The 25,192-nt window shown below is 42.0% G+C and overlaps 1 protein-coding gene across 2 annotated transcripts in view; it reads right to left on the bottom strand.

The window, feature by feature from the left end:
• Positions 1 to 11,807, bottom strand: part of ADARB1 (adenosine deaminase, RNA-specific, B1) — a 32,526-nt gene extending 20,719 nt beyond the window's left edge. Inside the window, exons 1-3 of one of the 2 annotated variants that reach the window (XM_010131654.1) lie at positions 11,780 to 11,807; positions 6,738 to 6,861; positions 5,833 to 6,646 (exon numbers count right to left, since the gene is read on the bottom strand). In XM_010131654.1, coding sequence (XP_010129956.1) covers positions 5,833 to 6,646; positions 6,738 to 6,861; positions 11,780 to 11,807 — 966 coding nt within the window. The remainder of the gene's footprint in view (positions 1 to 5,832; positions 6,647 to 6,737; positions 6,862 to 11,779) is intronic. The other variant, XM_010131656.1, reaches the window with a different exon arrangement.
• Between the last annotated feature and the right edge of the window lie 13,385 nt (positions 11,808 to 25,192).

The following is a 25,192-nucleotide window of genomic DNA, read 5'->3' as shown; positions in this document are numbered from 1 at the left end:
CAAATCTGAGCTACACAAAACCACAAATCCAGTACATATCAGAACTGCTAAGTCCAGAACACCAAAAGCAACCGGTTGCCAAGGGTGAACATAGAGGGACATGTCTTCCAGAATCACTGCGCATGGGTAACTCAAGACACAGGTCTTCAACACACCCAGCCAAGCTGAGGCTGATCTACAATGTCGATTCCTGGGGGAACCAGGGCTCCTCAAGGAGGTTCTCATCAAGTGGTAGAAACTGAAACTGCCAGGCGTTCCTAGGAAGGAACCCATGGCCAACTTACCTGCCAATACTGCTGACAAAAAGGCTATGTGAACAGCAGTTGGGTAGGATGCTTGTACACAGGGTGGACCCATCAGCTTTTTCCAAAAAAAGATTATTTTTTTCACATAATGAGCAAAGCAGAGGAAACGGTGTTGGTACACAAGTGAAAACATGGTGAGCCCCTCTGGGAAGATGTAAACTGGCACAGAAGGATGGGATGGGGCTGCATCTCAAACAGTGTGGAACTAAGCTGCTGGCAAGGAAACCTAAAAACGCTTGAATGAACATGCAGCCAGACCCTGGGGAGGGCTGATAAAGAGGGCTAGGCAGAGCTCGAGCGAGACAAAATGACCATTAGAGATGCAAACAATACGGGAGGAGGAAAAAAAAAAGTCACTGCCACAAAACAGGCAGATGTATCAAAGATTTTTTTATTCTGTTTGATACTCAAGTTGCATGACAACAGGTGGGTGGTGAGGAATAAACACTTTTAAATGTCTACAGGTTTAGTTACTAAGGTTTTGGTCTTTTATAAGAATAGTCACCCAATAAGCCAGAATAATTATCCTTTTCTCCCAGGTGGTCTATTACATCAACATAGTTCAGAGTCACGTGGAAGACATGGGGATAAGGCAGGCTGTGAACAGACACCGCAGTGTGGGAACAAGACTTACTGTCAATGTCCTTGACAATGTCATCGCTGTCCCCTCCTCAAAATCAAGGACTTGAAGCTGTCTCCATATCAAGCCCAGGTCACTAACTGGCCTGGGTAGTAGGGACCTTTCACTTCTCATTCTGACTCTGCTCCTTTTCATAGAAATAAATATTAATTGGATCTGAAACTGAACTCATGTCTCACCTTGCCAGTGAGTGTCCTGACACCTGACAGGCAGTTTCTCTACTCCCACTCCTGCATTAAATTATTATTCAAAACCACTACTCAAAAAAAGGGAAGACCTAAAATAGCTGACAGTTTGCTCGTTAAGGCATGTGAGCTCAGAGCTATTTTGGGTGCGTTATTCCTCTCTCGGATGAAGTTACAGTGAATCCACTTCTTTTCTACATGTCCAGACTGATTTTGGTTAATATACACCTTGCAGCAATCTGTAGCAGAACCCCCCAACCATCCACATTTTAAAATATTCTAAAGCTGATGAAGTTCAGTTTGGTCTGCATCTGAAGGAAGACCTTAGCAGGTCATAGCGACCACCCTAGATGACCTGTGTGGTGGAACCAAAGGCAGCGGGAATAGGGACACTGCATGGACTGACAGCACCCAGCTCTCACTAGGGAACTGACCCAAAACCTCCCTATCTTTTGTGCTCTCCTTGGACCTCCAGTGATCCTTCTCAAGCACAAATGTTCTCCCTCAGGTTTATTTCCTCTTACCTTCACAGTTTAGGGCTTATGGGAACTTTCACAAGCTGATGAGCAGAGGCAGTGCTCACAGTAGGTGAAAGTCAAGGTTAACCAGGTCCATTACCTCTCCTCTGAGAGCGACCAGCACACCATATTCAGAGAATGTGGAAACATATCTATGCTAATAAAACAGAACAATTACTTTCTAGTGCTCCAAGGTTTCCTGAAGTTATTTAAAGAAACTCTTGCCTAGCAGCAGAGTCTCTCACTGCTGATACAGATGTATCTTTTGCATTTCTTCCAATTCCACAGCAATTATTCCAACACATAGTTCAAAAATTCCCATAAATACATTCAGAATTATCTTTTTGCTAGGTCACATTCTCATTCTCTTGTACACATTGAGCAGTTGATTCCCATAAACTGCCCAGAGTTCTCCAGTACCTCTGCAGAAGCAGCTTTCCCAGATCTCCAATCATTTTCATCATTAATTTGTGTATCTTTCTGTATTTGAATTCTTTTTTTAAAGTTCCTCCCTGACCAAGGGCTAACCCATGTTAACCCCGAACCAGGATTAACATAGCACTTTAAGTCAAAGTAGCCACTGCAGTACTGGTTCTCATTCCACTTCTTCTCCTTAGTGTTTTGTTTCAATATCTGTCCACAATGATATACAGGATAAACTGAATTTGCAACACAATTAGGTGAATGGTTAGAAATATTCCCCACAGTGGATTTTTAAAAATCAATTTTCACCTGCTGCTAAACTGCTTATTTGTGTAGCTCAAGTTGCTTTCTCTCATAATAATCCAGGTTTCACTGAACCAAATAACTCTGTATTTAAGCTTCAATATTTACAATTCCAGTTCTCTAATTTTGCCTCCTTGCATCCTGACTAACCAGCCTTCTTTTTAAGTAAACAGTTTGAAGAGATCTGGGAAATGGCATTACAAAGCTGATACGCAGGTTTTCCTAACAAAGGTCATTCATGGCCTAAACCAGCACCAGCAGTTCCTTTGACAGGAATCTAAAGAAGAAAAAAAAGGAAAGAAAACAAGTGATCTCTGGGTGACCTATCTCTGGATGACAAACACATCAAAAATGAAGAAACAGGTAAGCCCAACAGAGCACCTACTGCTCCTGAGGTGTCCAAGGACATTTTTGTCCTGTCTCCTGATGTCCAAGGCAATGCTAAGCGAAAGCACTGTCTCTGCAGGTGGAGGCGGCCTCAGCCAGTACCAGCACCCCCTGCAAACCTCCTGCTTCTCAGCACTGGGGCTGCTGGCAGGGACATGGCACTGGGGGATGTGTGGGATGATGTGTGAGAAAAAGCTTTTGCCTAACCCAGCTGTGGTTGAGTGCTCAACAATTCTCTTTGCCTCAGAAATCAGATTTGGACTTCGCACTAACAGTTTTCAAAAAGCTGGTCACATCAGCCTCCGTGCTTCATCTATGAACGTCTGACCCCTTTGTTTGCGGAAGTGATTTTAAAAGCCTGTTCACATTTTGCCGTCCACTTCTCATCACCTACCAACTCTGAAGACCTATGACAAGCCATGCACTGAAAACTTTTAAATTATATTAATCTAAGTATGCTGAAACATGCAGTTTTCTTCCATGGAAAAGAACAAACCTTGGAGGACACGCCCTTGGTACATCTTGTTGCTTACTGCAGGATACAGGACACCTCCTTGCATCGGGGTGGGAGGCAAAGCACGGATGGTATTGACTGACAAAGCACAGCTAACCCGAAAAACGTTTCTTTTCTCTTGGAGAGGCAAGTCCCTGTAATGCAAGACTGACAACCTCTGCCAAGGCAATAAATGAACAAGGGCTGGTTTTTTCAGCAGGGCATTTTCATCCACTCTGAAGCACATGTTGAGTGACCTACTGCCTTTAACTCACTTTTCCAGCAAAGAGATTTTCCTCACTGCAGGCAACGTCACTCCGTCCTTCACAAAAGGTCAAGCTGTAAGCAAGCAGATAAGCTCGCTGTGCAAAGACTGCTTTAAAATGTATTAAACCAGGGATCAGCACCTCAATAACCCACTCTACAGACCATAAGATTATACCTATGCCCATTTTATCACCTGATTTCTGATGTCAACTGCCCTTCCGCACCATTTGGTGCACCTGTATTTTCACATATAATTTTCCCCAGAGAGCCTGCAGCTACTGGGAGGTGTGGGATCACAGACACACATTTCAGCAGATACTCACGACTACCACAGCATCATCTCTCCTCTTGACTCTTTCTGCTCTACCAGTTTTTCTCATGTGACACCATGAATTAACAAAGGCAAGTTTTGAATCTGCTACCCAGGCACTCAATCGCACCATCTCCATTGGCACAAGCACACTCTACTTCTACTATTTCCACTCAGCATTTGGTATTTGGATTTTTCCTCCCCTTGCATGTTTCTAGCTTCCATTTTTTCCAACCCAACTGGTTTTTTATTTGGTCTGTGGATTATAACAAATCCTATCCTCATTTACATCATCCTGTACTCTCCGATGTTTGCAACTTCATCCACTTTGGGATTATTTCAGAATTTAACATCTTTCCACATCCCGAGTAAACACTCTGTTAAAAAACAAAACAACTCACAGAGTTAAAAAAACCCAGATAAATAAAGCAGAACCTGAAGACACCACAAGTGCTTACATCCCTTATTAATCATTAATACATACCAGAGCAAACCCACTAATATACGAGATCTGATATGATTCCAATAACTTGACAGCTAATTATAATTAAAAGCAGCACCTTATCAGAATGACAACTCTTTCATTTCTCACCTCATGCTCTTTCCTACTTCCCTACTCCAGTTCCAATTTTTGCCATTTTAATGATTCAAGAACTAGCAACACATAAATCAATGGCAATGAAATTCTGCTGGTGTCTGAGGCCAAATCTACTTTTAAAAGTGCAGCGAAGTATGCAGCCTGAAATAACGGAATCTACTGAAGAAATCATAACTACCTGAACTAGCTTGATCCGACATTTGAAAATGGAGGAAACATTCATCCATAATGCAATGATCGTGCAACCGCGAAAAGAAAGCATCCAAGAATTTGGATGCATATTGCCCATACACATTGAGCAAACAACATACTTAAAGAGTCACAACATCTACTTACAGTCTGCAACCCCACATTATTAAATCAGAGCAGTAGCTTATCATTTTAATGAAATCTAAAGCAATGTTTTTCAGATAGAAAAGGTCAAAACTTTGAAATTCTCATAATAAACTGCTAGGAAGTTGCAAAAAAGTCACAGGTAAGGATCTGAATTTAGACAGGTCAATAATGTCTTTAAAAAGACCCAAAAGACACAGTAGGAAGAGCAAAATCGAACAATCATTACTGCAGTTGTGGAGAAACAGAAGCAAGCAAATAAGGGAGAATTTTTCTTCATTGAAATAATAAAGGATTACTCCATTCTAGTGGAGATTTTCTGGTCTATGTCTGTTACGTTCATTGATTATTTGATTTAAACTATTCCTTGTCCAGATTTACTTGCCTTAGTAACTTACACGTACTTGTTAGCTAATTTAGAGCACAATCCTTTAGATGACAGCTCTTTAACCACGTCTGGGATACAAGCGCTATGAGTCTGTCATTTAGCCATATCCTGCAAACACACGGCAGCTGCATCAGCCTCACTTCATCTGTCCTTGACTTCCGTTATGCAGCTCTGTTAATACCAACAATTTCAGTTTGCAGAAGAGTTCTTCTCTACTAAAAATTGTTGTACCGAATAATAATTTTACTTTAATCAAATAATATTTTTTAATAATAAAACTACTTAAAGCAGTCATTCTTCTTGAACTCCATCTATGTCTTGCTGCCTAAGAGAAGCAAGACGTGATTCAACCTTTCCTGAGCACAAAATGTAATCCAAGCTGGCACTGCTCTGGGTGTGGTGCTCCCTTACATGACGTGATGAAGGCTGAAAGCATTAGCAACAAAGCCTCCCCCTCTGTCCAACAGAATATAAAGAGTTCATGCCATTGTCAGAAGCCATAAGGGGATAAATCACCTAATACACATCCACATTTATATAAATATATACTTACATATGCACACACACATCTACAGAAGAGGAATAAATAACAGAAACGCTATTCAAGCTGACTCAATACACGTGACTTGGCTACTCTTGGTCATTACCCAAAAACATCAACGAAACCCAAAGGGCCTCTCACCTGTGGCAAGTGTAACTGGAGCCCCTCGCTGAGGATGGGCTGCCGAGATGGGGTCTGGTCCAGCTGCATGTTAAACAAGGATGCCAGGGCCGACTGAGCAGCCCGAGCTTTGGCCAGCTTTTTATTCCTTCCCGAACCTTCAAAAGTCTGACCATCCACTGCCACGGCCATGACAAAGTTTTTGGCGTGGCTCTCCCCACTCTCCGAGAGGAACTCATACTTCAGCCCCGGCCGCAGCTCGTTGAGGATCATGACCGGGTTCTTCCCGCTGGCAGAGGGGTAGGGCGATGGCACGGGGAGAGGCGACTGGGAAAGGCTGCTGGCTACGGCCGACGACGGCAAACCGTAGTCCCCACTAGAGCTAAAGGACCCATCCCCGTTGGACCCTAGGTAAAAGGAAGCATCAGAAGGGACCGGAGTTTCGAACCCATTGAAAAGGGTGTCAGGAAAGTCTGCCTGGTCGGAGGTGAAGTCAGTGTTGACCGACAGAGTCCTCCCCATAGCCAGGTGGGCTTCTGAGGCATTTGGAAACTGGACAAAAGACCGCAGAGCCTTTTCAGCAGCATGAAGCTTGGCTTTCTTTTTTGTGGGGCCAGACCCCTCGAATACCTGCCCGTTGACTTCAACAGCCATCACAAACATGGGGGCGTGGACCGGCCCCGTCTGGGATAGGAGTTTGTACTGTAAACCTGGTTTAATTTCATTAAGTTGCATCAGGGCGTTCTTTGGCAGAACGGGGCCGGGAGTTTTCTTCCTCTTCTTCAGGCGAAATTTGGAGTGGCCGTTGTTGCCCTCCTCCAAAGGACGCTTTCTGCTGCTGCTTTGGCAGAACGGGGCCGGGAGTTTTCTTCCTCTTCTTCAGGCGAAATTTGGAGTGGCCGTTGTTGCCCTCCTCCAAAGGACGCTTTCTGCTGCTGCTGCCGCCGCCATTGGAGAGCTGCGTCCCCTCCCCAGTGCCTTGCCCACCGCCGTCCTTGGGGGGAACATTGTCCACGTTGCGGTTTTCTTTAACATCGGTACTGCTCGAACCTGCGGTGCCCAGAAAGAGTAACTTACAATGCCTTCGTTGCAGGATCTTGTAAATGCAAAATTTATAGATTCCTTTATCTCTCTTTGTAACTGGTTAAGTGATGTGTGCTCACAGGTTAAATGCTTTGCAGTGCGATCAGAGACAAGAATAATGCAACACAACCTCTCAATAACGCAAGAAATAACACACTCAAGAATGATTTTCAAACTACGCATTTGATACAATTATATAGCAATAAACCACTGCAGCTTTTTTTTCTATTTTCACTTAAATTATGCTGGAAAAAACTTTTACTCATAAGTTTTGCTTGACCTGAAAAATGCTTTAAACCGAATTATTGTAGCATATGCCTATAAAACAAAGAACTACCATTAGTAAAATAAAAATGGATGCTTAAGACCAGTGCAAGGAGATGGATACTTAATTCTACTTTATTTTAGTCATGTTGCATTTTTTTTTCCTCAGTGATTTTAGTTGTTCAAATTGAGAAATAACAGAAGTAACATCTGACCCATGAAAAATCAGGCAACTCTTTGGAGGGCACCATGACTGAAGAGTGTCTGAATGCTTTTGTTTCTCTTTAGCTCTTCCACATTCTCCTAATAGAACTCTTTTTTGTGTCTTTCCTGGGCATTCATTTCACCTCATCTTGATCTGCTCAGGAACCGCAGCTGCCTGCTGTGCCAGCAGGACCTCAAGACTACTCTATATATTCCCACCCGGCCTTCTCTTAAGAAACTTTGTATCTGTAATTTACAAGCTATTTTGTAATTCTGTGCAAAGTAAGAGATCCACTGCCACAGAGTCACAAACTCAAAATCATTATAAAGATCCTTTCTTAAGACTATGCAGAGAACAAATGTGACAAAAGCTGTGCAATCACAAGGATGGTATTTTAATGGGGAAGAAAAAGGCATTGTAATATTAATTTATTAACCTACTTTCTAAAGTAGAAGGTTGGGGTAATGATATGTCAGAGGTATATTTAAAGAATTCTATTCGCTCTAACTGCAAAGACCTCATTTTTACCCTAATAAAGAAATTAAGGACATCAATTATTAGTGCTTTATACTGGCATGCGTGAATGAAAAGGCAAATTTAGCAGGTCAAGTATTTCTAACTCTTGTGTTCCAAAGATATCAGTATCACACCTACACTGATACTAGGTGATAACAGTAATTGACAATGAGAGCAAACCAAGGTGGAAGCCCTCTTTCAGAGCGACAAATTCAGCTACACTTTAAGCCTTCCCTACGAATCCGCTACCACACACACATCACTTCGCCCAGGTTACAAAGCTGATGGAACAGTTACTAAATTTTCATTTATAACATCCTCCAGCAAAAGCTCGATAGGTTACTCCTTTCGGTGCTCAAAGAGAAAAAAAGAAGAAGAAAAAAAGATCAGAAGTAAAAGCTGAAGTAGGAACAGATTTGGTCAAATCACAGCAGCACAACAAAGCATTGTACAGTACATCAAATTCCAGTTAAACTTGGTCATGAATGAAACACTAAATATTCTAAAACATTTCATGGCTAGAATTCTGCTAAATATAATAAAATATCTCTTGTAATGCTCAGCCACAAATTATACTGCCTGCAGAGTATGTGCTATAGGGCCACAACTGTCAATGCACAGTTGTCATGCATGTATATTCTTTATACACAAACAGTGCAGGAATCTAAGGACAATGGAGTGAATTTTAAAATCCTTCTTTACAGTGAGTTTCTTACCTGAAGCTGTAATCTCCACAGATTACATCTCACCTAAAACACTATTTCTGGAACACTACTCTTTCTACTGGCACCAGGAATTTGCCTTCAATCAATGGTCCATCACGGCTGCTGTGCATTCAACACTTTAAAGCAGCACTGATACAGACACAAACACTTGATAATGAGATCCTGTTTTCTTAAACATGAACACTGCCCATGAGTTAAGAATAAGACATTTTTTGTATGACTTGCTTATTTTCTAGTCACTAAAAATAGCTGGCAGCTTTGACTAGAGATTTTGCTCACATCTGCAGAAGCCACCTTGGTAAAAATCATACTGACAATACCACACACCAACAACTTCAGTGGAAGAAAAGTCCTGTCCCTGACGTATTGTCTGAGAGGCTTACAAACCCAAGAGCACTGAGAGAAGGCAAGAGGAACAGGAAATTTTGATGTCAGTAAAAAAAGAAAGAAATATTCCATCTGCGCGTGTTGGTTTATTTTCCATTTTATTCCCTGTAATTAAAAATTGTCCGTAATTAAGACGCTTGCTACACCAGGGAACTTCTACTACCTGGTTGCTGAGAGCCAACACTCTCTCTTGCTCTGTCTGATCTGGAGCACACTTAATTAAATCTAAATGACTTCTAGCTGAACTGAAAGATGTTTCTAGCTACCCTTTATACCGCTTCTCTCACTTACTGGCCTGGGGAAATTCTACATCAGTAATTTTTTTCATAAAAAACAGGCAGAAAAAATTGTGATCTCTTCTGAGCATCATCTTAGAAAAAGGGGGAAAAAATCTTCAAAGAGGGAGGTCAGAGCAGCCACATGCCAGAGTCCCAAGTATTGCACACAATGCCCCACTTCTCTCTTGCCCATACAGTAATAGATAAGGATGGGCAACAGGGTGAATTTACACCTAGGAAATAATCTATTTCTATTGCACTGATGCTTCTGTGGAGCTCTCCGACTTGAGGTAATATGCATGTGGTTTTCTGGCAAGGATTCCTGGGGCATTCAGTGCTGCAGACATACCCTTTGTGCAAAGCAACAGAAAAACAAACAAAAAGAGTCTAAAAAAAAAAACCCCTCCCATATCTCTTGTAATATCTTCTCTGTGTTCAACAGATAAAGGAGGAAGACTTTAAAACCCAAAGTCGGAATACAATATTTTGTCAGGCATGTTAATGCAACCTCATCCCTGTCTTACACTGCGGCTGAACCAATACAATTTTAATTCTGGCTTCTGCAAAGCAATTCTAGTGACGTGACCGCAATCAAAAATACTGCCTGTGTCACCTTCCTTTCTTGTCAGATCCTTCCCCAAAAAGGAGAAAGAATGGAAAATTTAATAGGCAACTTTTGATACTGCACTTCACAATCTTGAGAGATAAAAATACAGAAAGATAAAAAAAATTTTAAAACATCTTGGCACGAATCAAGGCGAAGATTTTAAGAATTTGAACTTGGATTTCTTGGCCCCCAAATGTGATGATTAACACTTCAAATCCATGATTTTTGCATGGGCATACACACACGGGAAGGTCTCCTTGCACCTTCAGTTGTGCTCATCCAAATTGACACCATTTTCTGTAGCTTCCTTTCAAAAACATGGTACAGATGACATCTCAAAACACACTTCTGGGAGACAACTGCAGTCATATAAATGCATGTCCCAAACCTTCACCCGCTCCATGGAGCTGGTCTCCTGACAAGACAAAAGTTCAGTGAATGTTTTCCCATACTGATGCATTAGCACATACACAAAAAAAACCCTGGAGGCTGACAAAAATTGAGTATTTTGCTTAAGCAAAACTTAGAGTGCACCTGTAAAAAGAGACTGTATTTTCTCCAGCTCAGGAAGGCAACTTTTATTCATGCTCAGATATACCCTGTATTGAGATTGGGGGATGTTTCATCCTAAAAAACTACCTTATGTGAATAATCCAATTACAGCTCTTTTTTTTTTTTTTTAAGTCTTCCTCAGGGACGCCACTTTATAAAATAGCTAAAGCATCCACTTGAACTAATTTCTTTTATATCGAGGAAAATAAAGTGTTAGCAAGCATATTCCAGTTGAGTTCACTGGTTCAGTTGAGGAAAAAAGATGCACTCTAGGCTAGATAGTAGGTTTAGGTGGGTTGGTTTGGGGTTTTTTGGGGGGGTGTTGGTGGTTTTTTTTTGGTTTTTCTTTTTTAAACATGATGATCTAACTTGTTTATCTCCCAATAGAAACTCTTGTAACTCCTTCAGACTGAACTACAGCTCTTCTGCTCCAAAGCATCCTACAGTGGTGGGCTTCGTCAGAGATGCACTGTTTAGCCATTGTCACTTAGGGAAAAATAAGCACATCTGTTATTGTATCCCATACAATTATTGTTATTATATCACACACACAACTATTTGTTATTGTATAACATACAACTATTTGTGAGTACATCATATACAATTATTTACAGTCAGGCCCAGCACTGCACCAACAGAACACTTCTCTCATCTGCAAAAAAAAAAAGATAGCTGAAAGGCCAATAATAACAAAAAGATTTTTGTAATGTTTTAATGAGAACCCTTTTCTCTGCAGGTTACCAGATCTCAGTTAGACCACAGAGTCAATGACCTCACATCACTTGGCCAGCGTATGCACCAAGATGATCACTGTGTTGACTCTTTGTGCTTAAACGCACTTCAGTAATTCAGTAGCTTAGGGCTGGAACAAACAGCATCTAATGAGAATCACCAGCCATGCAAGACCTGTGGGGAGCTCTTCTAGCTCCTCCTTTTGCTTTCCTTCTCCATTTCTGCTTTCCCTCATTTATTTCATGCACTTCAACACCATCTCCTTTGTCTCACCCCTCACTTCTGACTGGTCCCTAACCCTCGGCATCAGCACTATTGGTACCCTCCTTCTCTTATTCATCGCTGGCTCAGAACAGGAGAATACTTTGATTAATCAGTTGTTGGAAGAAAAATATGAGACAGGAGGTATAACTAGACTAGCACATAACCACATATGTTCCAAACACTTTTAATGCAAAAGCTTTGATTCGTTCTTCTATTCCATATTTTAAAACATAGAAAGAAATTATTCTAATTTGTGCTTCTGAAGTTTCTTCGTCACCATCCCTGTACTCATGAAAAAAAGACACTTTCAGCAATAATGACATAGTTTATTACTGTGGAGATAAACACATCTTACTCATGTTTTCTTCATCGTCTACATCCATTGTGAAATTTTTTTGCTGGTTTCTTGGCTGGCGGAGGCTGTTTCTGTCTGGAAAACAGAAAGTGGGATATTTAAGATTATGAGGTACCAACATACAAGGCAAAGCATTAAATCTCCTTCAAAAGCTGCAGCACTGATGGGCACTGGCTTTGCTTTGGGCTGTCCATGGGTTTTGCTCAATTTTCACAGTATTTCCCCAAAGCACCTCTTTCCATAGCTGAGATATTAGCAAGAATTTGGGATTTGCTATGATGAATGACAACATTTTTTATCTGACAGAGCATGTAAACTCCTTTATCTCAGTACCATTTTATTTTGGGTTTTGTCTTAAACTCCAAAATAACGTCAAATCCACTCTGCAGGTTACCACACAGATGATATGGTATCTGTTGATTTCTAGGTAATTGCTCATAATGCTACAAGAGCTCCAACGGGAAGCCCTGAACCCCACAACCATGCAGGGACTTGTGCTTTTAACAAAAGATCCACTATGACAGCGGGGGAAAAAGTAGCGGAGCATTAGCAGGGTTCACATTCTCACCCTGGAGGGGATCAAACCATGGAGATTTATCTGGTACTTGCCAATCTGTTGAATTCTGTGCACCTGCCTCTCAGCTTTGCTGAAGCATTAACAATGAAGCATTACACCTTCTACATTCCACATTGTGATTATTTTTTTAATCTGATTTTTAAAATCTGTTTTCATTTTCTGCTAATTCTTTACAACAATTAAATGTTTGGGAAGTAACTGAAGTCAGCAAAGTCCAGTACAAATGCAAAATCATTATGCAATAATCTAGTCTCCTGTAACACCTGTAAACTTTGATTCCTTTTGCTGACAACCAGATGAAATTAAGATCAAAGTCCTACTTTTAAGTGCATCTTTGATCCTCCTCCAAAATTTAATTACTAAGAGTCCACAGAAATCACAGGGCAGAACTTCAACTGTCTGTTGTTATTTGCAATACTACGATTATCTCCCAGCAGTTTCGCTCTGTTACTCAGCTGACTTTCACCACAGACAGCATCAGTTCTAATTAACGTGGACACTTTACACTGTACGTATCTTAGAAGTTACCGATTGCACAGATGCTTGTGGGTAAGTGTTCAGGATATTGAGGACTCAGCAGAACAAGCAATACCCGATTCAGCCCAAGGCTGTGTAGCACAGCACCACATCAGATGAGGGGACTAATTCATTCATACCACCCGTATCTCATTACTGGTACCAGTAAAAATACCTAGGCGCCGTGGCTGGGAGGAAGAGGGGCACAGTAGTGTCTTAAGATACTGCCAGGAATGGTACCGCTTTGTGAAACCAAGGACTGAGGCAGCAGCTGGGAGGGATGGGGAGAATGAGGCAGGAAAGAGAGGTCATTTGTGCCATCAAAAGCAGGGGAACACTGGAAGGTGGGCGGCATAACAGATGCTGTTTGGGTTCATGCTGCTGTATGGGCTGGCACAGATTACAGCACTGAACCGTTTGCTCTCACGTTACATTTTGCCCTTTCCTCAGTGAGGATACTCTTCTGTGTCTCCCATCCAGCCACCAACGCCAAATACTGAGGAACATCAATGCTTTGAGACTTTTTAAAGTGTCAGCACTGGTGGAAATCAGACAACAGAGGCAAAAGCTACTGAGAAGAGGAACGCCATAAACCAACGTGGTCGCTTGATAAGATTGACACAATGAAATCCCCATTCATTTTAACATAACCAGATACCTGCTTTGTAACAGTGAATTTGTCCCATCTCTCTTCCCACCTCTTGCAGGAAAATCTCATGTTAACTCCACTCTACCTTAAGATTGTAGTCAGCTTTAGCGAGTCAACAAAAGGCAGAACTTGGCGCTGATGTGGTTCTTAATGCACGGATGGCATACAATAGTAATCTGAGTGCATACTGTGTGATTTCTGAGTTTTGCAACGACAGACTAGCCATTCCACTTCTATTTATTACTTTATTAGACACTTCATGCTAAGCAGGGTGCTAACCCATAGTCCAGGCCTGGACACCAAGCACAAGGGAAAGCACTGCTCTGTTTTGTTCTTTTCAGTCAGTTTGGTATTCTCTTAGCTAATATAAGAAGAAATAAAAAATTCTGCAAAAACTTCTATCCAAGAATGAAAGATACACAGGGCTGCAGAAACAAACACCACAGCAAACTGCTCAACAGTAGTACAACCCATGGGGAGGATGTGCATGCAGCTCTCCTCCAGCACAGGGGCGATTAAAATGTAAATGTTCAATGTGTATGGGAAACACTGGAAAACTTGCTGCCCAAAAAGTGAGTGTCAGAAACCGTGACGTGAAGAATGATGTTAAAATACACATATCGATATGTAAGTTTGCAATATTAACAACCATGCTAAATATTGTTATTCAGTAATTTAAAACAATGAGATCTGTTTATCCTCAATAAATGAATCCTCAGCACACTACAGTCTGCAATCTGTACAGCTCAATTCTCACAGCAGGAGCTAAGCAGCCCTTGATGAAAATTTAAAACGTGCCTTCAGCAACCATTATAAATTAATTAATGCTTCGCTTCTAATAGTAGAATGAAGAAGAAATACATAAATACACCTCTGTGTTTGTCTCCATTTCACACAGTTTCACAGACAGAGCCCATGTGCCCGCCGATATCCGGAATTCCCAGCCGCTACAATAAATCACTAACAATCATCCCAGTTCGTGGGAGTCTCTTTGCTCAGGCAAAATGATTTCTTCTCGCTCTCCATTCCCATTTGGAGAAACCACCATTTTAAGTAACTAAGAGGATTCTGCACAAACAAGGAGGAGAGACGGTGACACAAGATTCAGAAAGACCCTTCTGAGCGCAGTGAAGCTGTTCAGGTTCCCCACTGGCCAGATAGCAGAAACTCAAGCAGATGGTAAAAATATGATATGTAAGACAAGCAGTAGAACTTGCTAATTTTGTCACCAGTGGTGCAGAATTTCAAAGGGGCACGGAGCTAAAATGCTAGACACACACATACTACTTCTCCTGAAATTCCCAGGAGCACCTAAAACAAACCACAGGATTAATTTTTCATTTGACCCAAAGGCTATGCACAAAATAACTGTGTAAACTTCACCTTACATGCATCACAGCTTTAGGTAAATGGTGGGTTCCAGAACAGCAATCGCTGTTCCATGCCCCTGTCATCATTCACCTTGTGTACCACAACTTCTCCTCTGGGCTGTAGCTAATCCTGTTCTCCATGTAACGCTCCTAGGCCATTGTTTCCAGCCTGGGTACACGTACATGCACTCATCCTCTGTGCGTTGCTCTCCTTTCTCCATTCTTTTTGCTTTGGAAAGAAAACATCACTTCCGAAGATCTGAGACGTTGTCCCAGTGCATACTCTGAACATGAGCACAACTCTTTTGACTCATTTGACCTCAGCCACCTGCCAGGCTCCCTGCAACAGGACAGCTGAGGGCAGGGTACCACCAGACGAGCAGGATTTCATCCCTGGCTGATCCAGGTCCCCTAAGACCTGGAAACTCCCAGCTCATCATTTGTTAACAACGAAGTGTGCCACACTTCTACTGGCTTGGGCACAACTCTTGCTCCCGGTCATCGTCCTTGATAAAAGCATATGGACAGAGGGAAGGGAGAGGATCATGCAAATCACATAAGCCTTTTTCCCTTAAACAGATTAGATATTCGAGCAGAACTTTTGCTAAATGGGCTACTTCTGTTTGCTCTATAAAAGCTGCTTAAATTTGCTTTCCTATTACCATAGAGAAATCCTGACTCCAATTCTAATTAACTCCAAACAATCAGTAGGGCTGTAACTCTTGGCATACTAATATTACCATCAACCAGGCAATCCACTATGTCTATTATGAACAGTATTACACACAGTTATATAAGGCAGGTAAGAGAAAACATCTCTCTACAGTAACAGAAACAGCAGCACTCATTCTGTGTAAATACGCAGAAAACACAGCCAATATATATTTAAAATCCAGCTATGCAGGAAAAGCATAAAAATTGTGTCTGTGACGGGTGAAGTCCTTTTTGTGGGCTACAAAAAGCAGTGTTTACGCATGATCATTTTATTTTATCATGACAATGCAGATTTTATGACATTGAGTATAGACCAATGAGGCATTCTGGAATCAGAATCAATCCCCAACATCTCCACAGTGCTACGGCCTGGTTACGTCATGCTGGATTTGGGAAAGGGATGCTTGCTTCGTTTCAAACCACCCCTGCTAGTATCCTATATCATATGTGTGTACACAGCATGTTACGTAAACCATATGTACTTCCCAACCATGCCTGGGGTTTTAGAACACATGGCTGAGGCAAGTGTGAAGACTTAAAACACTTTCCCTTGAAATGATTAGTAAAGACAATAAGAACAAAGTTATAAGTAATATTTTTTTTACCTATTAACTGAAACCAAAGCATATTATTGTTTAAAAAGTAAGCATTTCAAATATGTTGGAAAAAATGTGAGATCCTTCTAAATATACTGTATTTCCAAAGACATTATGTTTGCCAAGCTTGTTAGTAGCAGTTCAGGATAAATTTTCCTTGAAAATAAATGAGTTAATTATCACAGAAAGTACCTGGAAGGTTGTGGATAAACTCATTCTCCCTTTGAGTAAAGATTCTTTTCAGAATTATTTATTTCAATGTGTATGAAACAGCAAAATAAAATACTCCAAGACAATAAAATGCTCTAAAGGCTTTAGGCAGTTGAGGTATTCCTAAAGCCTTCAGGGCTGAGGTACTACTAAAGACCATCATTTGAGAGCCCACACCACAACCACATACAGGTAACTGAATAAAGACTAAAAGCATCAGCAGGTGCCTGGGAAATTCTTATCTGATGAGAACCAAGTGCAATTATCACTGCGCCAGGCCAGAGAGATTTTGGGGGAGTGAGAGCTGATGCAAGAATCAGGTCCAGGACTGAATGGGAAGGAAAACAGGAAAAGGTTGGCTCTCCTTTCCACTTCTCACCCTCAGAACTGTGATGTCCAGCAATGTGATCCCTCACAGCCTGGACAGAGCATCACCACTGTCCTAAAAAAAACTACTTTCAAAACTCACATTTGCTGCTGCTGGGAAGTGAAGGGAGTGCAGGAAAGTGAGCTGAGCCTGCAGCACGAGCCGGGGCTGTGCTGGGCTGGGCTGTTAGTGCCATTGTTGCTTGAAGTTTAAATATTTATTAAGATGAGCCCTTACATGGCTGTTGACTAAACACAAGCCTTGGTGCTCTGCTGGGGAGGCTCAGACCTGGCTTAATTTTTCATTCGTGTTAGCCTTAGTGACTATTTTTGAAGCAAAGTATAAAGAGAATTTCTTCCTCCTCCCAGAAAAAAAAAAAACAAACCAACAAATAACCAACATTCTTCCTGAAGTACTAGAGCTGCTAAGGAAACATTATCCTGTGCTGCCACATTTGCATTATACAGCATCAGCACAACTTCAGACTAACAAGAGGAAATTAGTTGACTGTAATCAACAGGACTTGTAAATAATTGTCATTTAGCACATCTAACTGGCTCTAGTTACTCCTGCAGCACCACTGCTCAAGGACAAAAGACCCAGACAGCTCTCGTTTGAGTAACCAGAAAGATGGTCAACGAGCTACCTGAGCTGAGCCAGGAGCAAGAATTGCTGCCCTACCAGGGACAGACCCTCCTGAGGAGCTAGATTATCAGCCTGGGCACAGCACCACATTCCCACAGCTGACCACCCTCTTTCCTCATCCTGAAGCAGAGGAAAAGTGAGCTCCTGGCTGCTAAAGCAGAGGTGAACAGGAACTCCAGCTGTATAAATACTTGTATAAATTAACATAGACTGTTGGTGGCATTATTGAAGTTTGTAAGAGACAGAACTTATGCTCTTTTTTTTTTTTAATTTTGTTATTTAAGCAACAGATTTGGGAAGCATCGATTAAGATAGCCAGGAAGAAGGACAGTTGACAGAACAGCCATGAGGCATGCAAGAGACGCAATGCTAGAGCAGTGAACAATGCAGATAAAACAGTGGATTACTCCCATGTTGCTCTCGCTTGCTGACCTTCTGCAGAAGTCACCTAGCCCAGATCTTGGGCTCGTAAATCTGTGCTCTCCTGTTCTTTGATTCCCTAGATGATGTGCTGCTGGCACTGAAACTCACTCTGCATGGACCAGAAAGAGTCCAGGAGGTGTTTCACATTGGACTGTGCCACCTACATGATCCCAGCACTCCAGTTCAACTCTACAGTATGTGTTCCTGCTGCATGCAAAGCTGTGTGCACATTGTCTTCCCAGGCAGGGAAGAGCTAGAAAAAGAACCACTACACATATATAATATTTTAGTACACTAACAGACTCAGAATCTTGGTTCACAGATTCCACAAGCATCCACAGACTCCTCCCTTTGCGTGGCAAACAACTGCCTAACTGATCCAGACTGTTTTTACTGGGCCTTACTTAAAACTCTCCTACCAAGGCTAGCATTTGATTTGGACACCAAAAGCAAGGGTTAAAATACACTCAAAGTCTCTCTTGGAGCACCTTGGGTGGGAAGCTGTGCTGGGAAGTTGTGGATCTTTCATTACAGCTCCCCTGTCCCAGGCACATCACTAGAGCACAAAGACTGTGTGCACTGTATAGAAGTCACATACCACTGATTGCCATTACAACTCACTTCTAGCAACCACCCCCTTAAAGTCAAAAACGCTTTGATGAGAATGAATTAGATACACTTATTAATGAAGTCCAAATGACATCTAATTTTCCTAGTGAATAACACTCAAACGGTACGTACAACATGTAGGAAACAGTACTGTGCTGGGGCAGAGAGAAGGAGCTTCTCAGCACTTTTTGCAGACATATTAATTAGGAGACTAATCCTTTGAACTTGCTCCCGCTGTAGTCCATGGATTACTTTTCATTAATTTATTTTCTTTTTTTTTCACCTGACTTCCAGAGGCACAAGATTAGGTCATTAAAAAAGATTTTTCAAAGCTTTTCTGTATAAAATGCTTTCAGGATTTGGGAGTAGATTTCTTCAGAAAAAGGACTCTGAACCCAGGCTGATTGCTACAGAGAAGAGCTTCCTCTCTTGACAAGGCATGGCTCGATTGCTTCAGAAATCATTAACAATTCAGTTATTTCACTTTGAAGAAGGGACAGCATTTTTGACTTCTCTGACCTTCCAAACTTTTGTTTGAGCAGCAAACCTGTGGTGATAAACTCATCTGCTGCCCATACATAACCCACTTAGCAGTAGACATCCAGAGACCTGTCAGGTGCTGCAGGCACCAAGCCTCCCTGCTGCTTCAGCATTGAGGCTGGGTAGTCGAGGACGGCATCTGAACAAGAACAGCTCCCAGAAGGACTCTGCTACAGTCATGCATTTGCCTTGGGCAGCAAGCAAGAGTAAACACTCCAGTTTTGCTCCTAAAAACCTGCTCTGGGATAAGTAACACAACCAGAGTAACAGTCTCTGAGAGCATGGGAAAAACTTGGATACTGGGGGAAAAAAAAAAGAACGGAAAAAGCTGACTTGCTGCCCAGAGATTTACAGAGCTTTCAAAACTAACAGTAGAGAAGAACTGACATAAAGATTAGTTAAGTGATGTGGGTCAGTGTGCATACAGCACGTTCATGTGGAGGAAACCCGCTCCTCAGCTGCACAAACTATCTTCTCCCAGGTACACTGCTAAAATAAATTCTGGTTTCAGCAGTACAGTGCTGGTGCAGTAGAGGGAATTTTTGCTTTTAACATGCAGTGACAAACCGAAGACCAGCTGTCAGCTAAAACACACCCTCCAAAGCCAAGGGGCTCGGCGGGGCAGCACACCCACAAATATTTAGCCTGCAAGCAGCACAGCAAAAAGCTTTCCTTTCCTGAGTCATGACATGCCGAACACATCAGACAGGGACACGGCATCTAAATATGTGCTAATTTAAGAGGAGGCATGAAACAGTACAGTATACTTACATTTTTAACTCCCTCCTGGTTTTGAAGTCTTTACTCACCACAGAGTGTTTGTGAAGATGGGAAGAACCCCAGAAGTACTTCAAAATGCACTCTCCAAAACAAGAGTATTTACTTCTTTTCCCCAAGAGACTACTGGAAAGATTTTTAACTAAATGTTGGCTATAGCAATTATGTTCTACAGGAGTATAGAGAGATACAACTTGTGTTTCTTTTGTTTGAATATTCTGTATATTCACTACACATAAAAAAAGGCGTGAAAGACCCTTTTAACAGCATCTTGGTTTATCCTCATAAGTGAGGAAAAAACAGATACACCTTGAAAGGAAAATCTACTGGCTTTCTAATGTTTTCTGTTGACAGAGAACAGCATATATGCAAAACCCATTAATCCGAGAGATGAAATAAAACTCTTATTAGAAAAGAGTAAAATTCAGAAAGCTGCAGCTGGAGATGTTTCATCGTATTTAAGAAGTACTCTTCTTCCAGCCCTTGAGTGCTAAGTGAAATAAAGTGTTGGGAGATGCTGAAGGATCCAGTTCAAATCATTTCTCATACATTGGATTTCTTATAAATCCAAACTGAAAACACTGAAGTTGCACTTTGCAATGAAGGTTCAAACCTCACCCGAAAACTTCTACATTTACACACACCACCCTCAGCACTTCGTGTCGACTGTACAGCAATTAAAACACTACCTTTCCGCTCTGACCGTTTCTTCCTCCTCCGTTTACAGCGTCGCCGACCCGTGCTGAAGAGGGTCCCCATGCCGAGAGCTGTGGCCAGGAGAGATGCCATGCACACACCTACAGCACCCGCTCTCCAGCCCGCTGCACCCCTCACCCCTCCAGATGAGAAAGGAGCGCTATGCCCGCGGTGCCTTGCGTTCTCCTCACCAGCCGAGGCCGCTCCTCGACACGCAGGATGCACCAATGCACAGTCCGATGAACAAAGATGAACAAACGCTGCAGCTCGTCTCTACCCACCGCGAGAGGCACGTGTGACGATTAACCCTTCAGTAAGTGACAGGAGCAAGGAAGGACATTTTTCTTAGAAGGACCATATTGAGGACAGCCTCACTGCTGGGCATGGAAGGCAAATTTATTTCTATTTTGTTATTAAAAAAAGGAGGGCAACTCTTTGGTATGGCTTCAGCCTTACATAGAGCTCTGAAACAAGGACGATGTAAGCAAGGAAACATTTATACACACTTTCATTATAGTGCATGAAACCAAGATGCCTTCAGCATCTTTTGTAGTTGTTTCTCCTGTTCTTAGGTACACATTTTACACGTTGCCTAGAAATGCACAAAATATATCTGTGAATAGCAGGAATATACACACACACAAATATCAAAGAGCAACAATTCAATTGCATATTTTCCATTGTCGAAGAGACCTCCCAACGTCAACATTAACTGTAGCGTTTTCCAGCCTTTTTCTAAACAAAAAAAAGGCAACATGTGACATTATGGGATAATGTGATAGCATCCCATTTCCCCAGTTTGAGCAACAAACCTAACATTCGTTCATCCTGTGGGTCCCACAGGTCCCAGCAGCACAGACTGGGGGCTGCAGCTATCCTTTAATCCTGCCTGCAGATTATGTTTGCAGGACAAAAACGGTCTCATAGCAGAGGGTGTTTGCAGGTGTGAGCTTCACAGGTTTCTTCAGTGCGTTACTAGACTGAGGAGACTTCTCTGACAAGTCACCTCTACCTGCTCTCAGACCATCATTTCTCAATATTCCAAGCCTTCAATGACAGAACTCAATCAAATCTGGGTAAACTCTGCCAGATGACTTAGAGGAACCATCATATTTTGACAACTAACCAGGCTGGCATTGCCACTGGCACCTTAAATGAGCAGTACATAACTAACTAAGATGACCACTCTCAGGCTCACCTCTGCAATTGAGCTGACCTGCTAACAAGACGCCCCACCTCTCCACCTCCTGCTCCCTCTGCTGGCACTTGTTCTCCACCCCCAGGTACCAGCTTTTTCATCTTTAGCCTGTGATGGAAAGATTCTGAGATTGAGTTAACTTGCTGACTGAAATTATTTCTGCAGGAAGCCTAAGTGCTGCAAACTTCCCCACTTCTGAGGAGCTGAGGTTCTGCTTCCCACACCTATGTTAATGGACACCACTAAGGATGAAGAAATAGCAACAGGACCATTTGTTCTTAGTTTACACAATTTAAAAAGAAGTACTTGCCATGGCAGAACAAGCCATCAATGCCATGGTCATGCATGTTCACCACCATCACATAACCCAAGAGGAAACGAGTCCCATCATCATCTAAGACCAACTCCCCAAGCCAGTCTTCTCTGGGGAAATAAGGTGTTATCTTCCGTTACAGCGGACATAAATAAGGTCAGGCGTTTTCCTGTGTGTCCAGCACCTCTCCTTTCTTTACTAAACACAGCCTGCTTGGGCTCACAGACCAGAGGCATTCTCTGCATTAATACAGCAACATTTCTCCCTTCACAGAAACCAGAAACAGCAAAAACAGTCTGACATCACGACCTGCAGTGCTACATCCCAAAAGGTCTATGTGGTCATGGCAAGATTGAGGTGGACATCAAGGAAACATCAGTGAAACCCACAGCTTCACTGTCAGCCACAGGCACTGTCTGTGTGCAGGCAGAACACTTTCCCATCTGACCATACTTAATTTAAGACTGAAACTGGCAGTTCTGCACCTCACTAATTAACAGTTTCAGACCAAGTTTGACATTTCAATCCACACTGAGCTGTGCGTGACGGGGAAAGGACAAGGAGGGTTATGTACCTACATCTACACAGCCTTGCAGGAAAAACACCATTGCTAGACAAGAGAGGAAAAGGGAAAAAAAACACTCCTTAGGGGAATGGGAATTCATTTCTCCTTTGAGCAAATGGCACACTTTGTAAAAAGCAAAAGAGCAGCCTGTGAAACCGCTGAGCTCTTGACCGTAATTATTCCAGCTGTGAAAACTTTCACCACCCTGTTCTCACCTCAGGCTAGAAAGATGTAACAATGTGCATTTCTTCTTCCCTTTCAGGGAAGAGTTGCTGCACCAGGTATTGTAAGTTCAAAAAGCTGATCTTGCTTTCAACAGTTAATTTATGTTTTCAATAGAGAATAAAGTCTCTAAAATCTGACTACTGACTAAGGAACGTACACAATGAGAGACATTTAGTGACCCACCTGTAGCTGGCACATTAACAACGGTTTCAGGAAATAAAGGCATGCAGTCTGTAATATGCATGACATTAAACATTCAGTACCTGTAAATACATTACAGAGTCTGCATGATTAGAACAAAGCACGTTGAAAGCTGACTACAAGGAAGCAAACGCGACACACCAGAACAAAACCATGGCATTCAGTTTTAATGTGTACATTGGAAGCAGTAAATCCCCTAACGTTTTGTATTTCAGAGATTCAACACCTACCAAGGCATCAAGGACAAACTGGACTGCCCTCTCTCCAAATAAAAAGCAATTCCCAGGGGGAGTTCGGTTACATACCTACAGATCTCAAATACTTCCATCTCACCCACATCACTGAATTAGGAATGCAGAGACACTACACCACTGAGGTGTGCTCCACCAAAACCCCAGTGGTAAACGAACCAAGCAAGACCAGGAGCTACATAGCAAGTACTGATGGGAAAGTTCAGTGGCTTCTCAGTTCTCCCCTCTACCTCCTAGATCACCAGACTGAAGCCAGCCTAGCTTTCTGTGGATTTATGGTATGTGATAGATGGGGTCTTGTGGCCAAGTATTTGTGAGTTCAACCTGGGGACCCTGTAGCTGTGGCACCTAGAGACCCTACCCATCTAGGTTCCCCAGAACTAGGAGGGATGCACCACGATGCACCCCTTCGGCCAGCCACAGCACTTATCAAAAGTCTCTTTCACCCAGCACTCTTCACAAAACTCATAGGAATAAACTGTTGTGTCTTTAGGCACTCACCAAGGCTGACTTCAGATCAGGTATGTTGGAAAGCTGCTGGCTGTGCACCAGGAACCCCAAGAGCTCTGATGCCACAAGCCTCAGGAGTTCAACTCCTCAGGTGATGAAGTCCACTCCAATAGCACCATCTGCTGTCCGCTACATAAATAACCCATTTTACATCTATTGCTACCTTGACCAAGTAAGTCTGGAGCTCAGCTTCAAACTAGAAATAACTTGCCATGTTTGCAGTAAAATATTTTGGAACATATGTTTATTGTGAAGCTTTGTATCCTTTATCTGTACCCTTCTCACCGGCTTACTTTGAGCACTGAACATCTCATTGTTAACATGCCCTATTTGATGACGACCCCTCATCAAATACCCATTACTGCCAGAAATGCTTTCAAGATGTGCTTCCAAGGAAAAAGCAGTGACCGTTTGGAGGAGAAAACAGAGTGGTCTAGACCTCCCAGTAAGTAACATCAGTATTTTCATCATCATTTACAAGAGAAAAGATGCAGCTACCTGGTGGTGCTAAAGAAAATAATAGCTAATTGGAAGAAAAATCTAAAACATTTTTAAAGGAGGTGAAAAATATCTCAAAGATCATAGAGTTATTTTACATAAAAGAAAAAAAAAGTCACACAGGTAGGGTGAGGTTTGGCGTTAGGAGACAGACTTATAAATAGGTCATATTTCCTCCTGTCCCACCACAGTCATTTATCAAGCTTAGTTCAAACCCTCAAAAAACTCTCAAGTCCTCTGTGCCAGCTGTGCATATTTATTTTATTAATATGGATTGGATACAAATGTGCAGACAGAAGGGGAAGTAATTTTTTGTAACATGTACATCAGCTTGATAGCTAGATATTTCCTAACAATATTTTCTCTATTTTCAAACTGTACTGATCTAAGATCTTTGAAGGGATGTAGCGTACAAACATAGAAAATATATAAGATAATAAAGTTTTAAATAACTCTTGAAATACATTAATTCTCTTCTCCAAGTTATGATCTGAATGCTTCGATCAGAAAACAAAGGATCTCACTATAGATTGGCAAATGTGGCACTTACTTTTTCAGCTCTTAGAGACACATGCTGACTCTGCGACCTGCAAAAAGAGGAAACAGTATTTTTAGCGGCTGATTTTAATCCATATAAACACCAGCTCGCACTATAACTCCCTTTTGAAACACCCATTTCTTGATACTGGCAACAGCTTGCACGGTCCTGAAGCATCTGCAAAACTGCAAAAACCCCCAACTACCACCAGTGGGGTGGAAAGAAAGGGCAGATGTGGGCCAAGAAGGACACGGGATAACAGGAAGGACTAATGCTATGAGAAATTTTCTTTTATTTCCATGAATACATATAAACTGCACAGCTGCTGGGTCAGGAACAGATGGCTTTGTTTTTACAGATAACCTCCAAGTTACAAGAAAATATTTATGTGATTTTCCCAGTGTCAACACACACTATTCTAAAAC

This window comes from Buceros rhinoceros, unplaced genomic scaffold (genome assembly GCF_000710305.1).
Source record: "Buceros rhinoceros silvestris isolate BGI_N320 unplaced genomic scaffold, ASM71030v1 scaffold22302, whole genome shotgun sequence".
Classification (NCBI taxonomy): Eukaryota; Metazoa; Chordata; class Aves; order Bucerotiformes; family Bucerotidae; genus Buceros; species Buceros rhinoceros.
The sequence above is the reverse complement of the archived record's forward strand: the minus strand, read 5'-3'. Positions and strand labels throughout refer to the sequence as shown.